This window comes from Nannospalax galili, unplaced genomic scaffold (assembly GCF_000622305.1).
Source record: "Nannospalax galili isolate Female #2095 unplaced genomic scaffold, S.galili_v1.0 scaffold1892, whole genome shotgun sequence".
NCBI lineage: Eukaryota > Metazoa > Chordata > Mammalia > Rodentia > Spalacidae > Nannospalax > Nannospalax galili.
The window spans coordinates 1,076,946-1,097,797 of NW_008331144.1; the positions used below are offsets into that span (position 1 = coordinate 1,076,946).

General features: G+C 47.3%; 1 protein-coding gene across 7 annotated transcripts in view; it reads right to left on the reverse strand.

The window, feature by feature from the left end:
• Positions 1-20,852, reverse strand: part of Trerf1 (transcriptional regulating factor 1) — a 164,600-nt gene that overhangs the window by 62,311 nt on the left and 81,437 nt on the right. For 6 of the 7 annotated variants that reach the window (XM_017795754.2, XM_017795752.2, XM_008823317.3 and 3 more), the window contains 2 exons: positions 2,894-4,579; positions 1,277-1,323 (listed from right to left, as the gene is read on the reverse strand). In XM_017795754.2, coding sequence (XP_017651243.1) covers positions 1,277-1,323; positions 2,894-4,321 — 1,475 coding nt within the window. In that variant the 5' untranslated portion in view covers positions 4,322-4,579. Of the gene's footprint in view, positions 1-1,276; positions 1,324-2,893; positions 4,580-10,795; positions 11,090-20,852 lie in introns of all 7 variants that reach the window. The other variant, XM_029558796.1, reaches the window with a different exon arrangement.

Below are 20,852 nucleotides of genomic sequence, written 5' to 3' on the forward strand. Positions count from 1 at the left end.
GACAAAAAAGCCTGTTGGGTCCCCTGGGACTGGAGTTACAGACAGTTGTTAGCTGTCATGTGGGTGCTGGGATTTGAACCCGGGTCTTCCGCAAGAACAAGCAGTGTTCTTAACCACTGAGCCATCTCTCTGGCCCCTGAATTTTTTTTTTTTTAAAGAAAGGAGGGACTAGAGAGATGGCTCAGTGATTAAGAGCACTCATTGCTCTTGCAGAAGACCAGTTTCAGTTCCCAGCGCCCACATGGTGGCTAACAGTAATCCATAACTCTAGTTCCAGAGGATCCGATGCCCTTTTCTGGCCACCTCAGGCACTGCATGACACAGGTGCACTTACACACATGCAGGTGAAAACTCATACACATAAAATTTTAAAAATGTATTTCTTTTAAAAATTAGGAATGCTTATTATATTTATTTGTTTTGTGTGTATCTGTGTGTGTGCCTGTGCCTGCCATGGTGCACTTACGGAAGTCAGAAAACAACTTTTGGGAGTTGGTTCTTGTCTTTCACCAAGTAGGTCTTAGGGATTGTACTCAGGTTGTGATGTTTGGTGGCAAGCATCTTTACTGAGCAATCTCACTGACCCTGAAAAGGCTGGCTTTCTCCCTCCCTCCCTCCCTCCCTTCCCCCCTCCCTCCTTTCTGTCTGTCCTTTCTTGAGACGAGTGTCTCCCAAGGGCTGGGATTAAAGGCGTGTGCCACCATGCTGGGCCTGAAAAGGACTTACTTAAACTCATTCTAGAGTAGACACATCCTTCTTCATTCTGAGCCTTCAGGCACTGGGATTTTCTGCACCTACAGCTTTAATTGCCCACCTACTATGGCCAGGAGGGAAGGGAGCAAGTCTGTACTGTTCACCGCTGCATCCACAAAGCCCAGTTCTAAGCCAGGTACACAGTAGGCACTCATTAAGTCCTCACTGGTTGAATAATGAATGGAGCCTGGGCTTGGAGTCAAACCCACTGTGGCTACTTACTTAAGGTGTACCTTCAGCTCTCTGAGCCTCAGTTTTCTCATTTCTAAAATAAGGACAGTACAGCCAACAGTCACTGAGGACTGACTATTGACAGGCACTTGGTAATAATATCAATCTTGCTGGGTATTTTATTATCTATTGTATATGGCACTAAATGTGCAGATAAATGCTCAAACACAACTGCTATTGTGAGTCCTACACCTTTCTTTGAAAAATTGACCCTGAATTTAGAAATAAGCCATGCAAATAATCCAAGCAAATCTCCCAGTCCTCCCCAAATACTCCAAACCTTCCATCATACCTTGATTCGGGGGACCCTGGCTGGGTTCTCCCATCAGGTAGGTGCATCTAATTTTGAGCCAAGCAGGACACCAAAAGAAACAAAAAAGAGAAAACAAACAAACAAACATGTTTCTAAAGGGAGGACTCTCAAGGGATCTGAATAGGGTCTACCCTTCTAGAACTTTCTCTGCTCATGATGCCCCTGTTCATGCCCATTCACGCTTGTGCTCTTCTGTATCTGATTTCTTTTCATTAATTATTCCCTGAATAGGTACACTGCTCCAAACTTGGAGTCTGTCGGCCTCAAGCCTACAGTGATACAACTTCTCACCCCCCCTTAGGCTGTATCTATTCTGCACAGACAGGATCCATCCTACAAGAGACACAGAAAGGAAATGGATGGTACACTGTCATTCCAGGAGACCTGGAATTCTCTTTCAACTTTTATTTATCTATTTATTTTTAAGTTTCATGTGCATGAATGTTTTGTTTGCATGTGTATAAGTACACCACATGTGTGGAGTGCCCACAGAGGCCAGAAGGAGCTGTTTCAGATCCCTTGGAACTGGAGTTATGGATGGTTGTTAGCCACCATATGGATGCTGGGAACAGAACCTGGGTTCTCTGCAAGAGCAGCAAGTACTCTTAACTGCTGAGCCATCTCTCCAGTCCCTGGAATTCTTTAAAAAAAAAAATTTAAAAAGAACAACAAAAAATGAGAGAGAGAGAGAGAGAGAGAGAGAGAGAGAGAGAGAGAGAGAACAGGTGTGCAGTGTTTGTGCAGAGGTACCCTGAGTACAGAGATTCAATGGGGGTGAGATATTCCCACTATGGGGTCCCCTGGCCTCTGCCTCTAGGACTTTGTATGTGTATTCCTGTGCAAGTGCATATGTGTATGTATGTATATGTGGGCATGTGTGTGTGGAGGCCAGAGATCAGCCTTGGCTGTTGTTCCTCAGGCACTGTCCACTTTGTTATTATCATGTTTATTTATTATGTGTGTATGCATGTACATGTGGGTACCAAAGCATGTGAGTAGTCAGAGGACAATGTTTGAGAATCACTTCTCCCCTTCCACCGTGTGGGTCCTGGGGATTGAACTCAGGCTCTCGGGCTTGGCAGCAAGTACCTTTACTTACTGAGCCATCTCACTGGCCCATCTTATTTTGAGACAAGGTCTCTCACTGGCCTGGAACTCAACAAATAGGCTTGGCTGTCTGACCAGGGATCCCCTTGTCTCTGCCTCACCAGTGGTGAGATTACAAGCATGTGCCTCCCTGTCTGGCTTCCCCTCACCTGCTACTGGTGGAACTCAGGTCCATGGAAGGCAAGCACTCCCCAGCCCCTGCCTCTAGGTCTTGATGGTTACATCAACCATTTAGGATATGTTCCCATATTTTGGCCATCTCCTCAGTAAGACAAAAAATCCCCGGGACAAAGGATTGAATCAAAACTGATTTTGTATTCCGACTTCCTGGCATTTGTAGTTTCTGGCACACGTAGGTTAACACTTATAGAATGTATGAGAAGAACCAAAAGGCTGAAAGTTGGTGAGAGAATTGGGCATTGCAGAGACTCGGCCTGGCTGGATCTAGCGAATACTCAGATATAGGGAGAAACCTCCATTTTGAGATACCTGGGGCCACATGGCACTGGGAGATGGCTGCTGATGCTGAGGACCCATGTTGTTGAGGTGGATCCCACTGGGGGACAGAAGCGGTTGATGGGGAAGGGTACTGCTGACCCGGGTCAGGTCTGAGCTTGCTGGGTCTCCCATTCCTGTATCAGGAGGCCCCATGTCCCCGTGGGAGCTCAGCATAGCTGGAGTCTGCCTGTCACTAGAATAGGTCTTCAACTGACTGTCTTCACGCTGCTGGTGCTGGGACAGGTGGCTCTGCTGGTAGAGGGGGTGGCTATAGGGCTGTTGTGTCTCCTGATAGTAATACTGGGGCATGGAGCCCAGCTGGATTAGCTGGACAGCATGTGCCTGCTCCGGGGTGTACTGATGAGGGTCCCTGTGGTAAGAAGGGGGCTGCAGATGCATCGGTTGCTGCTGCTGCTCTTGCAAGTGCTGCATCATGGGTTGGGGCTGATAATACTGAGGTATCTGCATGGAACTCTGCCGCTGCTGTAGCTGTAGCTGCTGCTGCTGCTGCGGCTGTGGGGGGCGAATCTGCTGCTGCTGTTGCTGTTGGATTTCTTGCACGGAGATCCGCTGTGGCCCAGCTGGCTGCTGCGGCTGCTGTGGCTGAGGATAATACTGGTGCTGCTGCATGGGTTGCATGTGGTTAGACAGCACCTGAGGAGCTTGCAGCGACTGTCCTCCTTGCAGTGACATCTGGGCTAGGGGCTGCTGGTAATCATAGTACAGGTGCCCTTGGGTGGTGTGCTGCCCCACCTGAACGGCTGGTTTGGGCAGCCCACCAGTGAAACCAGGATGAGGCTGCTGGGGCACCTGCTGGTAGCGGGAAGCTATAGCGGATGCTGAGGGCTCCAAGGGCTTCTGTGACAGCAGCTGGCGGAGGGCGCTGTCAGAGGCTCCATCCATCACTGCTGACTGGGTGTGCAGCACCTGGGCCATATTGTTGACCTGAATGCGCAGGTTTTGGTTGGCAAACACCTGGGTGAAAGAGTCCAACTTGTGTAAAACACCACTGGTGAGTTTCTGGGTCCGGATCTCACTGGCCTGGGAATAGGTGTATTGGTAGCCGTCCGTGGGCTCCACCTGGGCCGGTGCCCCCCACATCATATTCGAATTGGCCAAGTTGCCACGTAGCTGGACATGGTTCCCAGGTCCTGCATGGCTTCCCCATCCGCCCTGCCTCGAGGTATCCATTTGGCCAAGGTTTTTGGATCCAATAGGCAAGCCCAGGCCATCTCGCGTATCTTGAGGGAAGTGGGGGGAGATAGGTGAGGCCTGCGGGGCATCTATTCCACCTCCTGAGACTGTATTCCCATAATTGTGGTTCAGCCCACCGTGGACACCAAGGGGTGGCTGTTGGTAGAAAAGGTTCTCACCGCCATGGGCCACATGGTTGGTCTTGTACAGCTGCTGATCTCCCATGGTGTCCGCCTTGGTTTGTGAATGTTCAGCCACAAAACCATAAAAATAAAAGTAAATGGAGAAAATCCAAAAAAGACCAAGACCCTGAGAAGATGAGAGTGTCCACCCTACTCCACGGCTGACATATCTGTGAGGGTGGCTGGAGGAAGGGGTTCCTGTCGGCTTGTACCTCTCATCCGCAGAGCCGAGGGGTTTACATCCTCACCCAGGCTGAGGTACGGACCAGACACCACCGCGGTGAGGAGACGTTGCTCACGCCTGGAAGATAAGATGCAGAGGACAGGAAATTATTTTCCTGGATGTTTCATGATAAGCCATCATTAAATCTACTGTGATCAGTTATAAAAAAATTAAGCAAAGAGATGGATGTGATGGTGTATACCTTTAATTCTAGCACGCAGGAGAGCAGAGGCAGGTGGATGGCTGTGAGTTTGAGGGCAGCTGGGACCACAGTGAAACGTCATCTCAAAACAAAACAAGAACAAAAGAAAAGAAAGAAGTACAAGGGTGGGAGGTGGTGAGGTGGCTCAGCAGTCAAGCGATTGCTGCCAAGCCTGATGATCTGAATTCAGTCTCAAGGACCCACATGGCCAAAGAAGAGAGAAAACTCCTAAGTGTACTCTGACCTCCATATGAGCAACACACACACACACACACACAATTTTAAAATGTAATGCATTTATTCTTTATTTTAAATATTTTATTATCTTATTATGTGTATGAGTGTATTGCCTGCATGTACTTAAGTGCACCGGGTCATGCAATGCCCATGAAGGTCAGAAGAGGGCATTGGATCCTCTGGAACTGGAGTTACAGATGGTTGTTAGCTGTCATGTGGGTGCTGGGATCTGAACCCAGGTCCTCTGCAAGAGCAGCCAGTGCTCTTAACTACTGAGCCATTTCTCCAACCCCTGTAATACATTTTTTAAAAAGTACAAGGGCTGGGGTTGTAGCTCAGTTGGTGGAGTGCTTGCATAGTATGCACCAAGCCCTGTCTTTGATGCCCAACACCATATAAAACTGGGTGTAGTGGTGTACACCTGTGGTCCCAGCCCATGGGAGAAAGAGGCAGGAAGATCAGAAGTTCAGGGCCATCCTCAGCTACACATCGAGTTTGAGGCCAGCCTGGGCTACATGATTGCTGTTTCAAAAAAGAAACAGCACAGTGTAAAATCAGACAGTGGATTAGGGGCAGCCCACGTCACCCCTGTTTGCACTGCATCTGGACCCTCGGATGAGGTATGAACTCGTTTACTTTCAAGCCATTGTCCAATGGCTCGTTAGCTCATTGATTTACTGTTCTGTAGGTTGGTTCATTCAATGCAGTTGTCCTTCTGGGAGGCTGCGATTGAAAGTCCAGCATTACTCTGTGGGGGATGTTAAAAAGTTTAAGACACGCAGTGTAATCAGTTCAACAAATATTTTATCAGACACCTAGTCCGTGTCAGACACAAGGTTAAGAAACGCCTAAGGCATGGGTCCTTCTTGAGGAGCTGATAGTTGGAAAAGGTGATGATCACATGAATAATTACAGAACAGGGCCAGTGAGATGACTCAGTGAGAAAAAGTGCTCGCTGAGCAAGCCCGATGACCCGAGTTCGACTGGAGCCCTTGGCGGAAGGAGAGAATCAGTTGGTGAAAACTGTCTTCTGACCTCTACATGCACACCATGGTACATGTGTTCTTTGAACACACACACACACACACACACACACACACACACACAGAGAATAATAAGAAAGAAAAGATTTAAATAGAACTACAATACAAAGGAAAGATCTGTATGTGACTAAAAAGGTAAAAATATGAAGCTAGGAATTCACAGGTCAGAGAGCTGATTTGAAAAGAACAGGATTGGAGAAGGTGTCAAGGTGTCAGACCACATATTTTAGTTTGGTTGGCAGATCAACAAAAACATCAGTAGGCTCCTTGTCCCTGCTCAGGGAAACCACAGTGCACAGGGGTGACCTCAAGCTTACAACATGACCTGGCACAGAAAAGACTTGCTGGGCCAATCAGTTTCCCTCTTTTTGTGACAGGAGCGTGGGAACTTAAGAGAAAGATCTGGTCTAGAATGGAGACAGAAATAAAAGTTTTTTAAAAATCTCACACAGTCGGGTGTGGTGGCGCATGCCTTTAATCCCAGCACTCTGGATCTCTGTAAGTTCCAGGCCAGCCTGGTCTATATAGTGAGTTCCAGGCCAGCTAGGGCTACAGGGAGATCCTGTCTCAGAAAGACCAATACATATATGTATTACACTAGAATAAAATTCCCTAGGGAAAGTGATTAATAGAAATAAAATTTCAAGGAGGAAAAAAGATTATTAATGTTCATGTATCATTAAAAATTAAAAAAAAGATTATTATTTTATGTGTATGAGTGTATTGCCGGCATGCATGTAAGTGCACCTGTGTTGTGCAGTGCTCACAGATGTCAGAAGAGGGCGTTGGATCTCATGGAACTGGAGTTATGTATGGTTGTTAGCTGCCATGTGGGCACTGGGAATTGAACCTGGGTCCTCTGCAAGAGCAGCCAGTGCTCTTAACCACTGAGCCATCTTTCCAGGCCCACAAAATTCTTTCAGGGAGGATTTTTAAGTAGAAAATTCTAGAGCTGACCCTGAACTTGAAAGGATAGATGATCACTGAAGGTTTCTTTCTCAGAGGCATGAGGTTGCTGGGTGTGAGGGTGTTGTGTCCCAGAAGCAGGGAGATCATTTCCCTTGCTGCTCAAAAGGTGATTCACATTACCCAGGAGCTGGTTAGAGGAGTACAACTGACTGGAGCTTCTAGCCCAGACCTACTGTGATGGTCAGCTTTGTCAAGGTGACACAACCTAGGATCACCTGGAAAGAGAGCCTCAATGAAGGATTGGGTTGGTCTGTGTAGGACTGTCTTAATTAAGATAATTGTGGGAAGACTCAGCCTACTGTGGGTGGCACCATTCCCTAGGCAGGGGTCCTGAACTGTTCCAGAGTGGAGAAAATGAGCTGAGCACACGCAAATGCTCTTGACTGTGGATGTGATGTGACCAGCTGCCTCAAGCTCTTGCCAATGGATTGTAACTTGAAATCGTGAACTAAAATAAACCCCTTTCTCTCAAGGTTGCCTTGTCAGAGTGTTTTATCACAGCGAACAAAACAAAACTAGAACAAGCCAGAATCTGCATTTTATCAAGGGATCCCCACTCCCACCCCAAACCTCAAGTCCATATAAAGTTCTTTCCTCCTCCTCCCTCCCTCCTTCCATCCCTCTGTCCCTCCCTCCATCCCTCCCTCCATCTCTCCCTCCCTCCATCCCTCCTTCCCTCTCTTTCCTAAGATAAGGTCTCACTATGTAGCCCTGAAAGGCCTGGGATTCACTACATAGACCAGGCTGAACAACTCACAGAGACCTGCCTGCCTCTGCTACCCCAGTGCTGGGATTAAAGGTGTGCACTACCATGTCCAGCTTCTTTTCTTTAAGAAAAAAAAATTATTTATTTGTGTGTGTGTATGTATGTGCCATACTGTGCATGAGGAGGTCAGAGAGCAACCTGTGGGAGTCAGTTTTCTCCTACCGTGTGGGTCCCAGGAACTGAGCTTAGGTTATCAGCCTTGACAGCAAGTACTTTTACCCACTGAGCCATCTCATCAGTACCATCTCATCAGGTGTGCACCATCATGATGGGCATAACACTTTTTTTTCTGTTTTTTTTAAAGTCAGGGTCTCAGCTGGGCGTGGCGGCGCATGCCTTTAATCCTAGCACTCGGGAGGCAGAGAAGGGGGGTTTTTCGTGAGTTCGAAGCTAGCCTGGTCTACATAGAGAGTTCCAGGCCAGCTGGGGCTACAGGAAGACCCTGTCTCAAAAGACCAAAAAAAAAAAAAAAAAAAAAAAAAAAAAAGGGGTCAGGGTCTCATGTACCCCAGGCTGGCCCTGAACTCATTATGTAGCCAACAATGACCTCAAACTCCTGATCCTGCTGCAACCGTACTTGGTTTATGCGGTGGTGGGGAATCGAACCAGGGCTTCATGCATGCTAGGCAAGCACTCTACCAACTGAGCTAAATCCCCAGGCCCCTTCTAACACTTTCTCAATTCCATCCATATTTCTCTGGTTTCACAATAATTATCTTAGAGCATGACACTATCTGTCTTTAGGACTGTTCCAGCAACCTCCCAACCTGACCCCCCCCCCACCTCCTGAGCCCGGCCCCTCGATTCCACTCTGGTGTCTTCTCCAGACAGCAGCAGAAAGAACTTTAAAAGGTAATGGAGCCAGGATTGGAGATTTGGCTCATCAGTTAAAAGCACTGACTGTTCTTGCAGAAAACCTGGGTTTGAATCCTGGCACCCACATGGAGGCTAACAACCATTCGTGTAATTCCAGTTCCAGGGAATCCGATGCCCTCTTCTGTCCTCCAAGGGCACTGCATGACATGGGTGCACTCACATGCATGCAGGCAATACACACTCATACATATAACAAAAAAATGTAATGGAGCCATCCCATCATCCCACAATTTATATGGGTATCCTCAAGCTGTTAGTTAAAAAATCAAGATCATCAGGCATGGTGGTGCACATCTTTAATCTCAGCACTCAGGAGGCAGAGGCAGGTGAACTGCTGTGAGCTGGAGGCCAGTCTGGGATGGTCTACAAGACCAGTTCCAGGCCAGATGGGGCTACATAGTGAGACCTTGTCTCAAAACAACAATGAAACCAGCCAAACAAAACAACAAAAAAATCCCATTTCCAAGGCCATTAACAACAACCACTGACAGGGCCAACCGGGCTCCGCACAGTCTGTCCCCAGTTTCCCACTGTGTTCTCTTCTTTTTACTCTTTCTTCCTCCTTTCCCATCTTCCGTACCCCACCAAACCTGTCCACCTCTCAGTTCCTTGAACTGCGACGCTTATCCCAGGATAGGGTCTTTGCATACACTGTTCTCTCCATTTAGAAAACATTTCCTGGGGCTGGAGAGATGGCTCAGTGGTTAAGACCACTGGTTGTTCTTGCAGAAGACCCAGGTTCAAATGCCAGCACCCACATGACAGCTAACAACTGTCTATAACTCCAGTCCCAGAGGATCCAACAGCCTTTTCTGACCTCCGAGGGCATTGCATGACACGGATGTACTTACCTACATGCAGGTAATACACGCATATACGTAAAATAAAAAATAGTAAAATTTTTTAAAAAGTTTAGAAAACATTTCCCTGTCCTGCATCTTCTTCACTGAGCCAATATTGAACATCTCTGAAGTCTTCAAATTATACTTTTTCAACAAGTTCACCTTGCCCCACCCCTGAATTCGGCATCAAACACACACACACACACACACACACACACACACACACACACGTTTGCCTGCATGTATATATGTGGAGGACCATATGCATGCAGTGCCTGCCCAGGTCACAAGATGGTGCCAGGTCCCCCAGAACTGGAGTTACAGGTGGTTTTCAGCCAAAAATGCAGGTGCTGGGAATGGAACCTGGGTCCTCTGCAAGAGCAGCCAGTGCTCTTACCTGCTGAGCCATCTCCAGCCTCACCAGGCCTTCTCTTATACATCCACACATACCACCCCACTACTTTTATACCACTGTTCTCAGTCTGCAATTGGATTTCTATCAGTGACATTATTTGATTAACGGATCTTTCTCTTTTGGAGCAGAAGGCAGGTCTGTTTTTACCCGAGATTCTATTCCCCATAAAGTGCCCTGACACCCAGCCCACTGGAGGCCCTTGAATAGGGATTTGGTAAAGGGAGACCAATAATTGTTGAATAAATTGTACCAATGGGGGCTGGAGAGATGGCTCAGTGGTTAAGAGCACTGGGTGTTCTTGCAGAGGACCCAGCTTCAAATCCCAGCACCCACATGGTGGCTACGAACCATCCTTAACTCCAGTTACAGGGGAATCTGAAGTCCTTGTCTGACCACTGTGGCATTGCACGACATGGTGCACTTATATACATGCAGGCATAACACTCATACACATAAAATAAAAATAAATAAATTAACTAAATTGTACCAGTAACAAGAAGAAAAATTAGATAAAAATGATCTTTCCAGTGAGTTAAGATATTCAGGGAAAGAGAGATTGGATAGTTTGAGCAGTTGTTAGAATAGTCAGACTTCATAATGGACAAGTAAGACTTAATGAGGTAAAGAGGATTGGGAAGAATATTCCAGAGATGTGAACAGCATCCATGAAGCCATGGAATCAGGTAGAGGTATACATATTGACGCATTATGTCTTTGTCCCAAACTCACCAATAGGGACAGTGAGATGGCTCAGTGGGTACAAGCACTCACTGCAAGGTTGACAACCTGAGTTCGATCCTTGGGACCCATGTGGTGAAAGGAGAGAACCAACTCTTACAAGTTGTCCTCTGACTTCCACATGTGTACCGTGACATACATATGAATACATGTGTACCACACACAGGCAAATAAATAAAATGCAGTTAGAAAAAAAAGAAACTCACCCATAATCAAGCTGAATTTGTAAGCAGGGATATGATATGACGGATCTTAAAATGGTACCCAACATTGTTACCCTGTGGGGTTAGGCTTGTTGATTTCAGAATGCCCTTAATGGCTTAAGTCTTCCTTACTTAACCTTCCTCAACAGTCCTGCAGAGTCACTTCCCTGGGAAGGTTGCCACACACAAGACTCTGATCACTATCTGATTTTTGTGTGTCACCACCACAGTCATCCCATGGATGGGCTGGAAACTTGATCACGACACTCCTGCTGTGTTTGTGAGGTTCTGTGTTTGCTGGGGAGAGAGAGAGAGATGGCTGTGTATTCAGAGTGAGATGAAGCTATTCTCTATTCCTTCATCTTTTCAGAAAGGATTGTAGTTATTTATAAGCAAGGGACCTAGGTGGACCTCTAGGTGAGTTCCCAAAGTGCTTCCTGTTCTAGCAGCATCAGCACCACCTGTGATCTTGCCACACATGCCAATTCTTGGGTCCCATCTAGACTAACTACTCAGAAACTTAGGGTAGAACCCAGAAGTCTGCATCTTTTGTTGTTTTGAGATAGGGTCTCATGTAGCTCAGGCTAGTCTCAAACCTACTGTGTTGCCAGGGATGACCTTGAACTCTTGATCTTCTTGCTTCTACCTCCCAAGTGCTAGGGTTTATAGCTACACAACCACCATGCCAGCCTGCGTCCTAATGAAGCTTCCTGGTGGGTCTCCTGTATGTTAAAATTGAAGACCACTGCCTTAGGGGGTCACCTGAACTCCCCACAGTGCAGATAAAGAAACCAGACCTAGAGATGTACCCTCTGGGCTTTGAAAAGTGCCTGGTTCATCAAGGCCATCAAGAATCATTTACACAGGCTGCAGAGACAGCTCAGCAGTTAAGAGCACTGGCTGGTCTTGCAGAAGACGTGGGTTTGGTTCCCAGCTCCCACATGGTGGCTAACAACCATTGTTAACTCTAGTTACAGGAGATCTGATGCCCTCTTTTGGCCCCCGTGGGCACTGCATGCATGTAGTGCACTTAAACCACGCAGGCAAAACACTCATAGACACATTAAAAAAAAAAAAAAAAAGAAGAATGATTTACTTAATAAGGGAGGAAAACCACTTTTCCAGACAACACAGGCAAGCCACAGCACAGCCATGTGCTACTTATTTTGCATCGATTTGTATAAATATTTGAATGGGCACTCTATTCACATGATTCAGATTCACAAAGTTAAAAAAAATAATAGAAAGTGAAAATGATCTCAAATAGATGCTTGAAAACAAAGTGGAAAATTATAGCACAATTTTAGAAACTGGGTGTTTATAAAAAAACCTTCCTCCTTGCCTTAGTCCCCAGTCCCCTGTCACCCAGTCCCCAGTCCCCAGTCACCCAGTACCACTCTTGGGCCAATCAATCAGGGACTTACAGATCTTTGGGACTAGTCACAGTCCCTCTGACACAAATGGTAGCATACTAGGTCCAGCAGCAGCTTGCCAAAAAGCTGCTGCTGGACCTAGAAACGGTTCTCCATAGTCAATGAATCAATCTATAGAGCTGCCATAAAACCAAGGGTATCACTTACTCTTTTTCTAATAAGGTAACCACTCTGCTCATGGTGTCTACTTCCTCTTGGGTAATTGGTATCAGAAATGTTTTCATATATAAGGTGTGCAACTACTTTTAGATTTATTCTATCAATTTCCTCCTAAAAACAAGACCACTCAGAACCCAAGCTCATCCTTCATGACCCCTCACAGGGTAAGCCTCCATTTCCTGCCACACAAACCCCGTAACAGTCAACCTCTTGCTCTTCTGCCTGTCTCCCTAGGAAGGTCCAGTCACCCAGAGGCAAGAATAGCAGTCGACCCTCATGTCTCCTGTGACTGGAATGTAGCAGGTGCTCAGTAAATACTCACAGAACTGAAATGCTGAGCCAGCCAAATGACACATACTGGGGTTACTTCATCCCCAGGTTCCATGTTTCTGATACGGATCAAGACACAAAATCCACTGTTTTCTGTGGACGGCCTAGAGCCCTGATACATCAGATTCATGGGATGTTCTAGATCATAGTAAGGTTCTGCAGAGGCCTCCTACTATAGATGTCTGCACACTTATACAGAGAGGGCCAGTTATTAAGTACTGTCCGAATTGGGCACCATGCTGCCTGTCACAACTATGCTAATGTATCATGCAAGTAGCCACAGAGAGTGGGGGGTGTCAACATGTCCCAGAATAACCAGGTCAAGACCCCTGGCTCCATGATGCTTACAGATATAGATGCTGGAAACTTGAATTTCCTCTAATTTTCATACGGTAAGAAAATATTGTGTTTTGTGAGACAGGTCCCTAGCCCAGGCTGGTCTCTAACTCCTTATGTAACCAAGGATAACCATGAACCTTCTGCCTCTACCTCCTGAGTGTGGAATTATGGGGGCACATACCATGTCCAGTTTATGTGGTGCTGAGGATCGAACCCAGGGTTTTGCACATATGAGGCAAACACTCTACGAAATGAGTTACATCCTCAGACCCCCTAATATTATTCTTTCAATTTTTCTTCAATTAAAAATCCTTCGGGGGCAGGGGGGATGGAGAGACGGCTCAGCGGTTTTGCAGAGGTTTGGTTCCCAGCACCACTTGGAGGCTAATGATCATCTGTTGGGTAAAAACTGGAGTTACAATCTATAATCCCAGTTCTAGTGGATCCAACACCCTCTTCTGACCTCCACAGGCATTGTACACATGTGGCCCACTTACATACATGCAGACAAAACACTTATACACGTAAAATAAAAAGCAATCAATTAAAAAAAATCCTCCTTAAGGGGCTGGAGAGATGTTCATTGGGTAACAGTGCTCTCTGCAAGAATGAGGATCTGAGTTCCAATCTCAGCACCCATGTAAAAACCTGGTTGTGGCTATACATGTCCCTGTACCATGTGTGGGGCCAGAGACAGGAAGGCTTGGTGCTAACATAACACCAGGCTCAGTGAGAGACACTGTCTCAAAAAAATAAGGTGGACATTGATAGAGGGGGAAACTCAGATGTTTGCCTCTGGCCTCTGCATGCACATAGGTATACATGTATACACATGCATGCAACACACACACACACACACACACACTCACTCTTCCTTAGCTAACTGGCTATACAGGAATAGGTGTGGCTGACTTGGCCCAAGCCACAGTTCTTTTTCTCTAGAGCATCAAAGTGCTCCTGGACCCCCCAGCCTGGGGCAGCAGAGGATGGGCCACAGTCTGTAAGAACAACATCTGTCCTGCAGCCATCCTTTGAACCAGACAGACAGACAGAGAGGAGGAAGTTGACTTTGGCTGAGGTCTTTGTGGGACTTGTTTGTGTACAGTTCAGAAGGGGTAACATCCTGCTCCTGCCAGACCACCACCGCTCGTTTGAGGAAGAAAATCCAAAAAGCCTTTCCTTTTTCCAACCATCACTTAGAGACTGTATACACAGTTCCCCAAAGACTTTGGCTTCTGTTGTAGGCAAATCTTCCTGTTGGCTCTGAAGGATGCTTAATTCATACCCCTTTGGGATTCTCCTCTGGGAGACAGAAGCTAAGGGCGGTTTTCCAAGAACAAGGCTCATGGCTCTGGCTTCCCTTTTAAGCAATGTTGCTGTTATAAATGCTTTCTTTCTGATTAGTTTCCTAAATAAAGCCAGAGGGTATTTTATGATCCAGTAATATGATTACCGAGACATGTTCTACCAATGATGGTGGTTAGTGCCTATATCTCCCCCAAGTGAAGTGTCTGGCACAAGTGTCTTCCTGGCCTCTCTCCTCTCTGCCAGGGTTTCGGGCTGACTCTCAGTCATGGGAGGATTTTCAAGGCTCCCTTTGTGCTCCAATTTCTCTATCTTTTTAAACTTTTTTTTATTTACTTATTTTTAATTTATGTGTATGAGCATTTTGCCTGCATGTCTGTAAGTGTACCACATGCATGTAATGCTCACAGAGGCCTGAAGAGGGCGTTTGATACCCTGGACCTGGAGTTACAGAAGGTTGTTAGCCATATTATAGGTTTTGGGAATTGAACCTGGGTCCTCTGGCAGAACAGTCAGTGTGCTTAACTGTTGAACCATCTCTCAGCTCTGTTTTTTTTTTTTTTTTTTTGAGGCAGGGTTTCAACTTTGAGTCTAGTTGGCCTAGATCTTGCTGTGTAGACCAGGCTGGCCTAGAACTCACAGAGATCCACATGCCTCTGATTCCCAAGTGCTGGGACTAAAGGTATACACCATACCAGGTTTGTAATTTTTCCATCTTTTGGTATCATTGCTCCTTCGAAGCCCTGGGAGTCAGCAAAGGGCCTGGCCTGTATTTCAGGAACCTGTGGAGTAGACGGGCTACTCTGCTTCCTGTCTCTCCAGCAGGATGGAGACTGGAACATCACTGGGTATGGGGGGCACTGGACCTCACTGTCACTGCCATCCTTTCTCTGGGCTAATCGTAGTTCCTTACCAGGAACTTTAACATTTACTAGGTATAGTGGCACATGCCTGTAATTCCAGCACTTGGGAGGTAGAGGCAGGAGGATCAAAAGTTCAAGGTCATCTTTGGCTAAATAGTGAGATCAAAGCCAGCCTGGAAAACAGGAGAGCCGATCTGAAAAAAAACAATAACAATAATAGAGAGATGGCTCAGTGGGTAAAGTACCTGAATTGGATACTCAGCATCCACCCATGTAAAAGCTGGCCTTGGTGGCATGCTCCTGTAACTCTAGTGCTGAGGGAAGGGTTGGTGGGTGCAGAGACAGGAGTATATCTGGCCAGCCAGTCTAGCTGAAACGGAGCTACGGCTTCAGAGAGACCCTGTCTCAGAAAATAAAATAATAATAAAATAAAATAAGAAAATAAATAAAACAGGTAGCGAGTGATAGAGGAAGACACCCAAGGTTGACCTCTCTCTCCACACACAAATACATGTGCACACAGGCATACGACATACACACTAAAAACCAAACAGAGCCGGGCGCATTGGCGCATGCCTTTAATCCCATCACTCGGGAGGCAGAGGCAGGCAGATCTCTGTGAGTTCAAGGCCAGCCTGGTCTACATAGTGCGTTCCAGGACAGCTGGGGCTACAGGGAGACCCTGTCTCAAAAAGACCAAAAAAAAAAAAAAGTAAATAAAAAATAAAAAATACTTTCTTCTTGGGGCGGGGTTGGAGAGATGGCTCAGTGGTTAAGAGCACTGGCTGCTCTTCCAGAGGACCCAGATTTGGTTCCCAGCACCTACATGGTGGCTAATAACTGTAACTCCAGTTCCAGGGGCTCTGAAGCCCTCTTCTGAACTCCATGGGCACTGGGTGTACTTATGCACGTGCAGACAATACACTCATACACATACAATAATAAATAATAAAAAACTATTTTTAAAATGCTTAATTAAAAAAATTATTTATGTGTTGGGTGTGGTGGCACACACCTATAATCTCAGCATTTGGGAGGCAGAGGCAGGCAGATCTCTGTGAGTTCACAGCTAGCCTGATTTACATAGCAAGTTCCAGGCCAGCTGGGGCTACAGGGAGACCCTGTCTCAAAAAGAACCCCCCAAATTATTTATTTATTCATTATCTTTTTATTTTATGTGTATGAGTGTTTTCCTATATGTCTGTAAGTGCACCCATGTCCTGCAGTGCCCTCAGAGGCCAAAAGCGGACATTGGATTTCCTGTACCAGCAGTTATGGATGGTTGTTAGCCACCATGTAGGTGCTAGGAACTGAACCTGAGTCCTCTGTAAAAGCAGCCAGTGCTCTTAACCACCTCTTCCACCCTCTGGACACATTTTTCACATCAAAATTTTTCACTTGCTTCTTCCACAGACAGCAAGTACCAGGTAAGCTGATAAGGGACATGGGCCTTGACTGTCAAGTGGCGAGAGAGGAGCTGAGGTAGAGCACAGGAACCCTGGGCTTCGTTCCACAGACTGTGTGTGACCCTGGGAAAGTCATTTGCCCTCTCTGAACCTCAGCCAGTATCTTTATCTATGCAAATAACTGAAGTAAAGGTTTTCTAGAAGGACCCTGACTAAAATCCTTACAATCTCTGAATCATATTGTGGTAACTAAAATTCATGTTCTACATGCAATTAGCGTTTGCAGTTCCAGCACAGAACATAGAGACCACCCATGTGGTAGCCCCACCCTCCTTTAGGACATACCAGAAGTTAAAAGGGGCAGCAGGCAACATTAAATTGATGTAACCAATGTGACTGAGCACTTCCTGCATGGCAGATGGCTTTGAGACTCATGCATGGACATGCTCCTACGCAGTCATGGGGCTAAATGCCCTTAACTTTGGTGTTCGTAAAGTCAGTTATGAGCTGTGGCTCCAGGGAGAGAGTGGCATGATGCATAGGTGAGACAATGTGGGAAACTTACAGCCCAAGGTACTTTAGCGCTACTGGCTCTGAGGGGGATGACGTAAGGGGAGGGACCACTGCAGACTGCCTGTCTTGTCAACCCACAGCCGATCTCCTCCCCATAACCTCCTGGCAACAGTGACTTTGCTTCAACCAAGAGAGAAGACAGAGGAGACAGGAAGGGGGGGCACCTGCATTACTGGGGAGAGGCAAGTTCCCAGGTGACTCAGTGTGACCACTTAATAACTACGTGGTCCTCCCGAGGAGCTTTGAGAACTTTAGAACCAATGCGCAATGCTTTGTTTCAGGAGAGATGAACAAATAGCTTGAGACCCTTGGGTGAGGCTCACAGTCCAATGTGCTGGGGACCTCATGGCTCAGAGGCTGGCATCTGTGCTCTGGTCTACCCTTCATATTATTTCACACAAACACACATGACACCTGTTGGACTGAGAGTCTGCTAGAGAGATGAAATCCTACCAAGGTCTGCAGGTCAGATGCTTCTAACCACCCCTCAAGGAATCTCACAAGGGTGAGGCAGAGAAGGGGCCCTGGCAATCCTGTCCTTGTGGGTGGGGTCACAGTAGAAGACGCAGGGCTCCTGGGAAAATAAGGTTATTCTAGCCAGGGGCCAGGAGAACAGTGGATAAGACCTTGCTGTTGGGGGGGGGGTCTCTGTAGGGCAGAGGGGTCTGGATCTAGGACTCATAGGAAAAGAGCCACTCTTGCCCCTGAGGCTTGAGACCTGAATCAGGTCTGGGACCACAGCCAAAACAAGGATCTCCATCCCAGGAGCTGTCTTGGGTAGGGCAGACAGGATGAGGCAGGGTCGGGCAGGAAGAACGGGAGAATTCCCTCTGGCTGTTCCAGCGGGGCCTTGGGGGATTTGCTGGATTAAGGTGGAGGAGAAAGCCCAGCAGGGAGATCCGGCTCTCTCAGCATCTGCAGTCTCAGAGTGAATTATTAATCTAAGTAAACTGAAGTCAAGCACCCAGCAGCTCCATTCCTACGATTTAAGTCCCACATTTCACATCCTGGGGTCCAAGGAGCCAAGAAAACTCGAGGTTGACTCCACAGACCAGCTTCCTCCTCAGTAGACAGAAGGGAAGGGTGTGGCTGGTGACATTACTCTCAGATAGCCATACACGCTGGAGAACTAGTGGCCTACAGACTTCTGGGTCCCAGGACTCAAGGTACGCTGCTGGAGTTAGGGGCTAATTTTAACAGATGGACCAGTGGGTTTGGCCTTTGAATGTGGTATTTAAGAACATTAGACTGTGCAAATAAACAGTCTTCGTCACTAGGGGCCCAGAGAAGGAGTAGTCGTCTTGGGCAACTCCCTGCTTGGGTTCAAGACAGGAAACCTCTTTCGGAAAGACCAGGGTACCCCAGCCTCTCAGTGCCATACTCTGGCATTCTGTAAATAGCTGCAGCCACACAAAACCACATCCTGGGCAATGCCACAGCTCTTGGGCTCCTCACCTGTAAGATAAGGGGACTTAGACAAGATGTCATTGAGGCCCCTTTTGGCTCTGAATTCTGAAGTCTTTTGGGGAATTCTGGGAGTCAGCAAACAAACTGGACGGACATCTAGCTGGAGGCCTTCCCAGGGGCACTTCCAGAATTGCTTCATTTTCCAGAGCAGGGGTGGGGGTGGAACAGTTTTGGCATCTTCCTGAGGCCCTGTGGGCCATAAGCATCGCTTGTGTACCCACCTCTCCCTGGTAGCAACATTCTGGGCAGGTGCAGGCCTGTCCTGCTCATCTCTAGGCCCAGTCTGTGTCCCTGCCTGGCACTGAGGGAAGAGCTCTGTGGTGTTGGGCAGAGGGTCTCAGAGCTCAGGACAGGAAGCTGGAGATTTGACCCAGCTACCTGGCTGCCCCTGATGAACCCTCCTCTGTCCCATCATATGTCAGGGGAGGCCCAGCATCCATGAAAGAAGGTCCTTATTCAGGGATCAGGAGGAATCACTTCCCCCACCCATGACACCCAGGACCCCTGCAAATTTGCTGAGGGAGGGGAAAGCGGTCTGTGAAGATACCAAGGGTATGGATAGGGTGCGGATATCCCGGAAGGGCCAAGACAGCGAAACAGAAGGATCTTGTTCTAAACTTGTTCCAAATCACAGCATGCCATAATTAAGAAAAACCACATTACAATTTACCAGTTATTATGGTTTGAATGTGAACTGTCCCCCACAGGCTCATGTATTTGAACACTCGGCCCCCAGCTGGTAGTGCTGTTTTGGGAGATTACAGAACACTTTGGACAGAAGGCTTAGCTGGCAGATGCAGGGCCACAGGGGTGGGGCTAGAGAGTTCTAGTTGGTTCCAGCCTTGGCAGGAAGCTGCCTCGTGTTCCCACTATTCCCAAGCAGCCTGCCACTGTGATGGACTTTATCCCCTCTGACCCTGAGCCAAAATAAACCTCTTTTCCCCAAGTTGCTTCTTGTCAGGAATTTGGTCACAGAAATAAGAAAAGTGACGATTACAATAATTTTTTTTTTTTAGTTTGAGAAATGGTCTCACTATGTACCACTGACTGGCTTTGAACTCACAGAGCTCTGCCTGCCTCTGCCTCCTGAATGCTGGGATTAATTAAAGGTGTGTGTCACCATGCATGTCCTACAACAATGTTTTTAAAGAATTCTGTTACAGAATAAGTTGGAAGTGAGAAGTCTTTCTCTCTCACCTGAGAGTTTCATTGAGGTGAGTTTTTTGTACAGATGGTGAGAGGGCCCACAAAGGGTGCATCCAGGTATGTATGAGGAAGGCCCTTTCTGGCTTTGCTGCATCTCTCTGGCCATCCTTCCTATCACCCCTGGAAAGCCCCCCTGAACTTGCCTGGACTTGCTCAAGGGAGGCAACATGTGGGGCATTGGCCCGCATTATCTCACTGTCCTAGTTTCTAGCCAAACAACTTCTTTTTGTTGCTAGGAGACCAGAGGCTGAAGTGATGGGCCCACCAGGGGCCCCTGTAGGTGAATTGAGAAGGGACCATGGGCCAGGAGCCTGGGGGCAGACAGAGTGTGAGGCCTGAACCCTCTATGGAGGTGGGAAATGACCACTCTGGGCAAGGCCGTCTTGCTGTTCTCTATTTCAACCAAAACTAGACTTGAACTTTGATAAGAGCAGAATTATGCTACGACGCTTCAGTTTTTCTGTCCCTTCCTCCCTTCCTCACCGTGCCACGAGCAAGTGTGGCCCAAAGCCAGCACACTCAGTGTTGACAGACTACTGCCACCAAGTTTGTCAAACATAACTCTGGGTGCATGGCTAGAAATCAGGAAGGGAAAGAGCCAGACCCCTTGTCAGAGAGGCGTGGTCAAAAATTAAGCTTAGGATGGCTGTGGGAGAACCCCTGCCACTATCTGGCATACCCAGCCCCTTGTGGAGGTCAGTCCTAGAGGAGATGGGTGGCAGGCAGGACCACAGTAGAGACTCTAGAGATTCAGGAAGAACAATGATGTCTAACCTGTCTTGGGCACAAACCCCAGGCCTGGCACAGTGCTGAGGCCTTCCCAGCACCACCCCGGATGGTAAGTACACCATCTCCTTTCACTACCCTACTAACCTTGACAGCACCCCAAGATGAGCACTGTTCCCTTAGGAAGCTCTGAGAGTTCTTTAAGATCTACCTAGGAGTGGGTGTGGGATGCATTCTGGTGTAATAGCTTGTG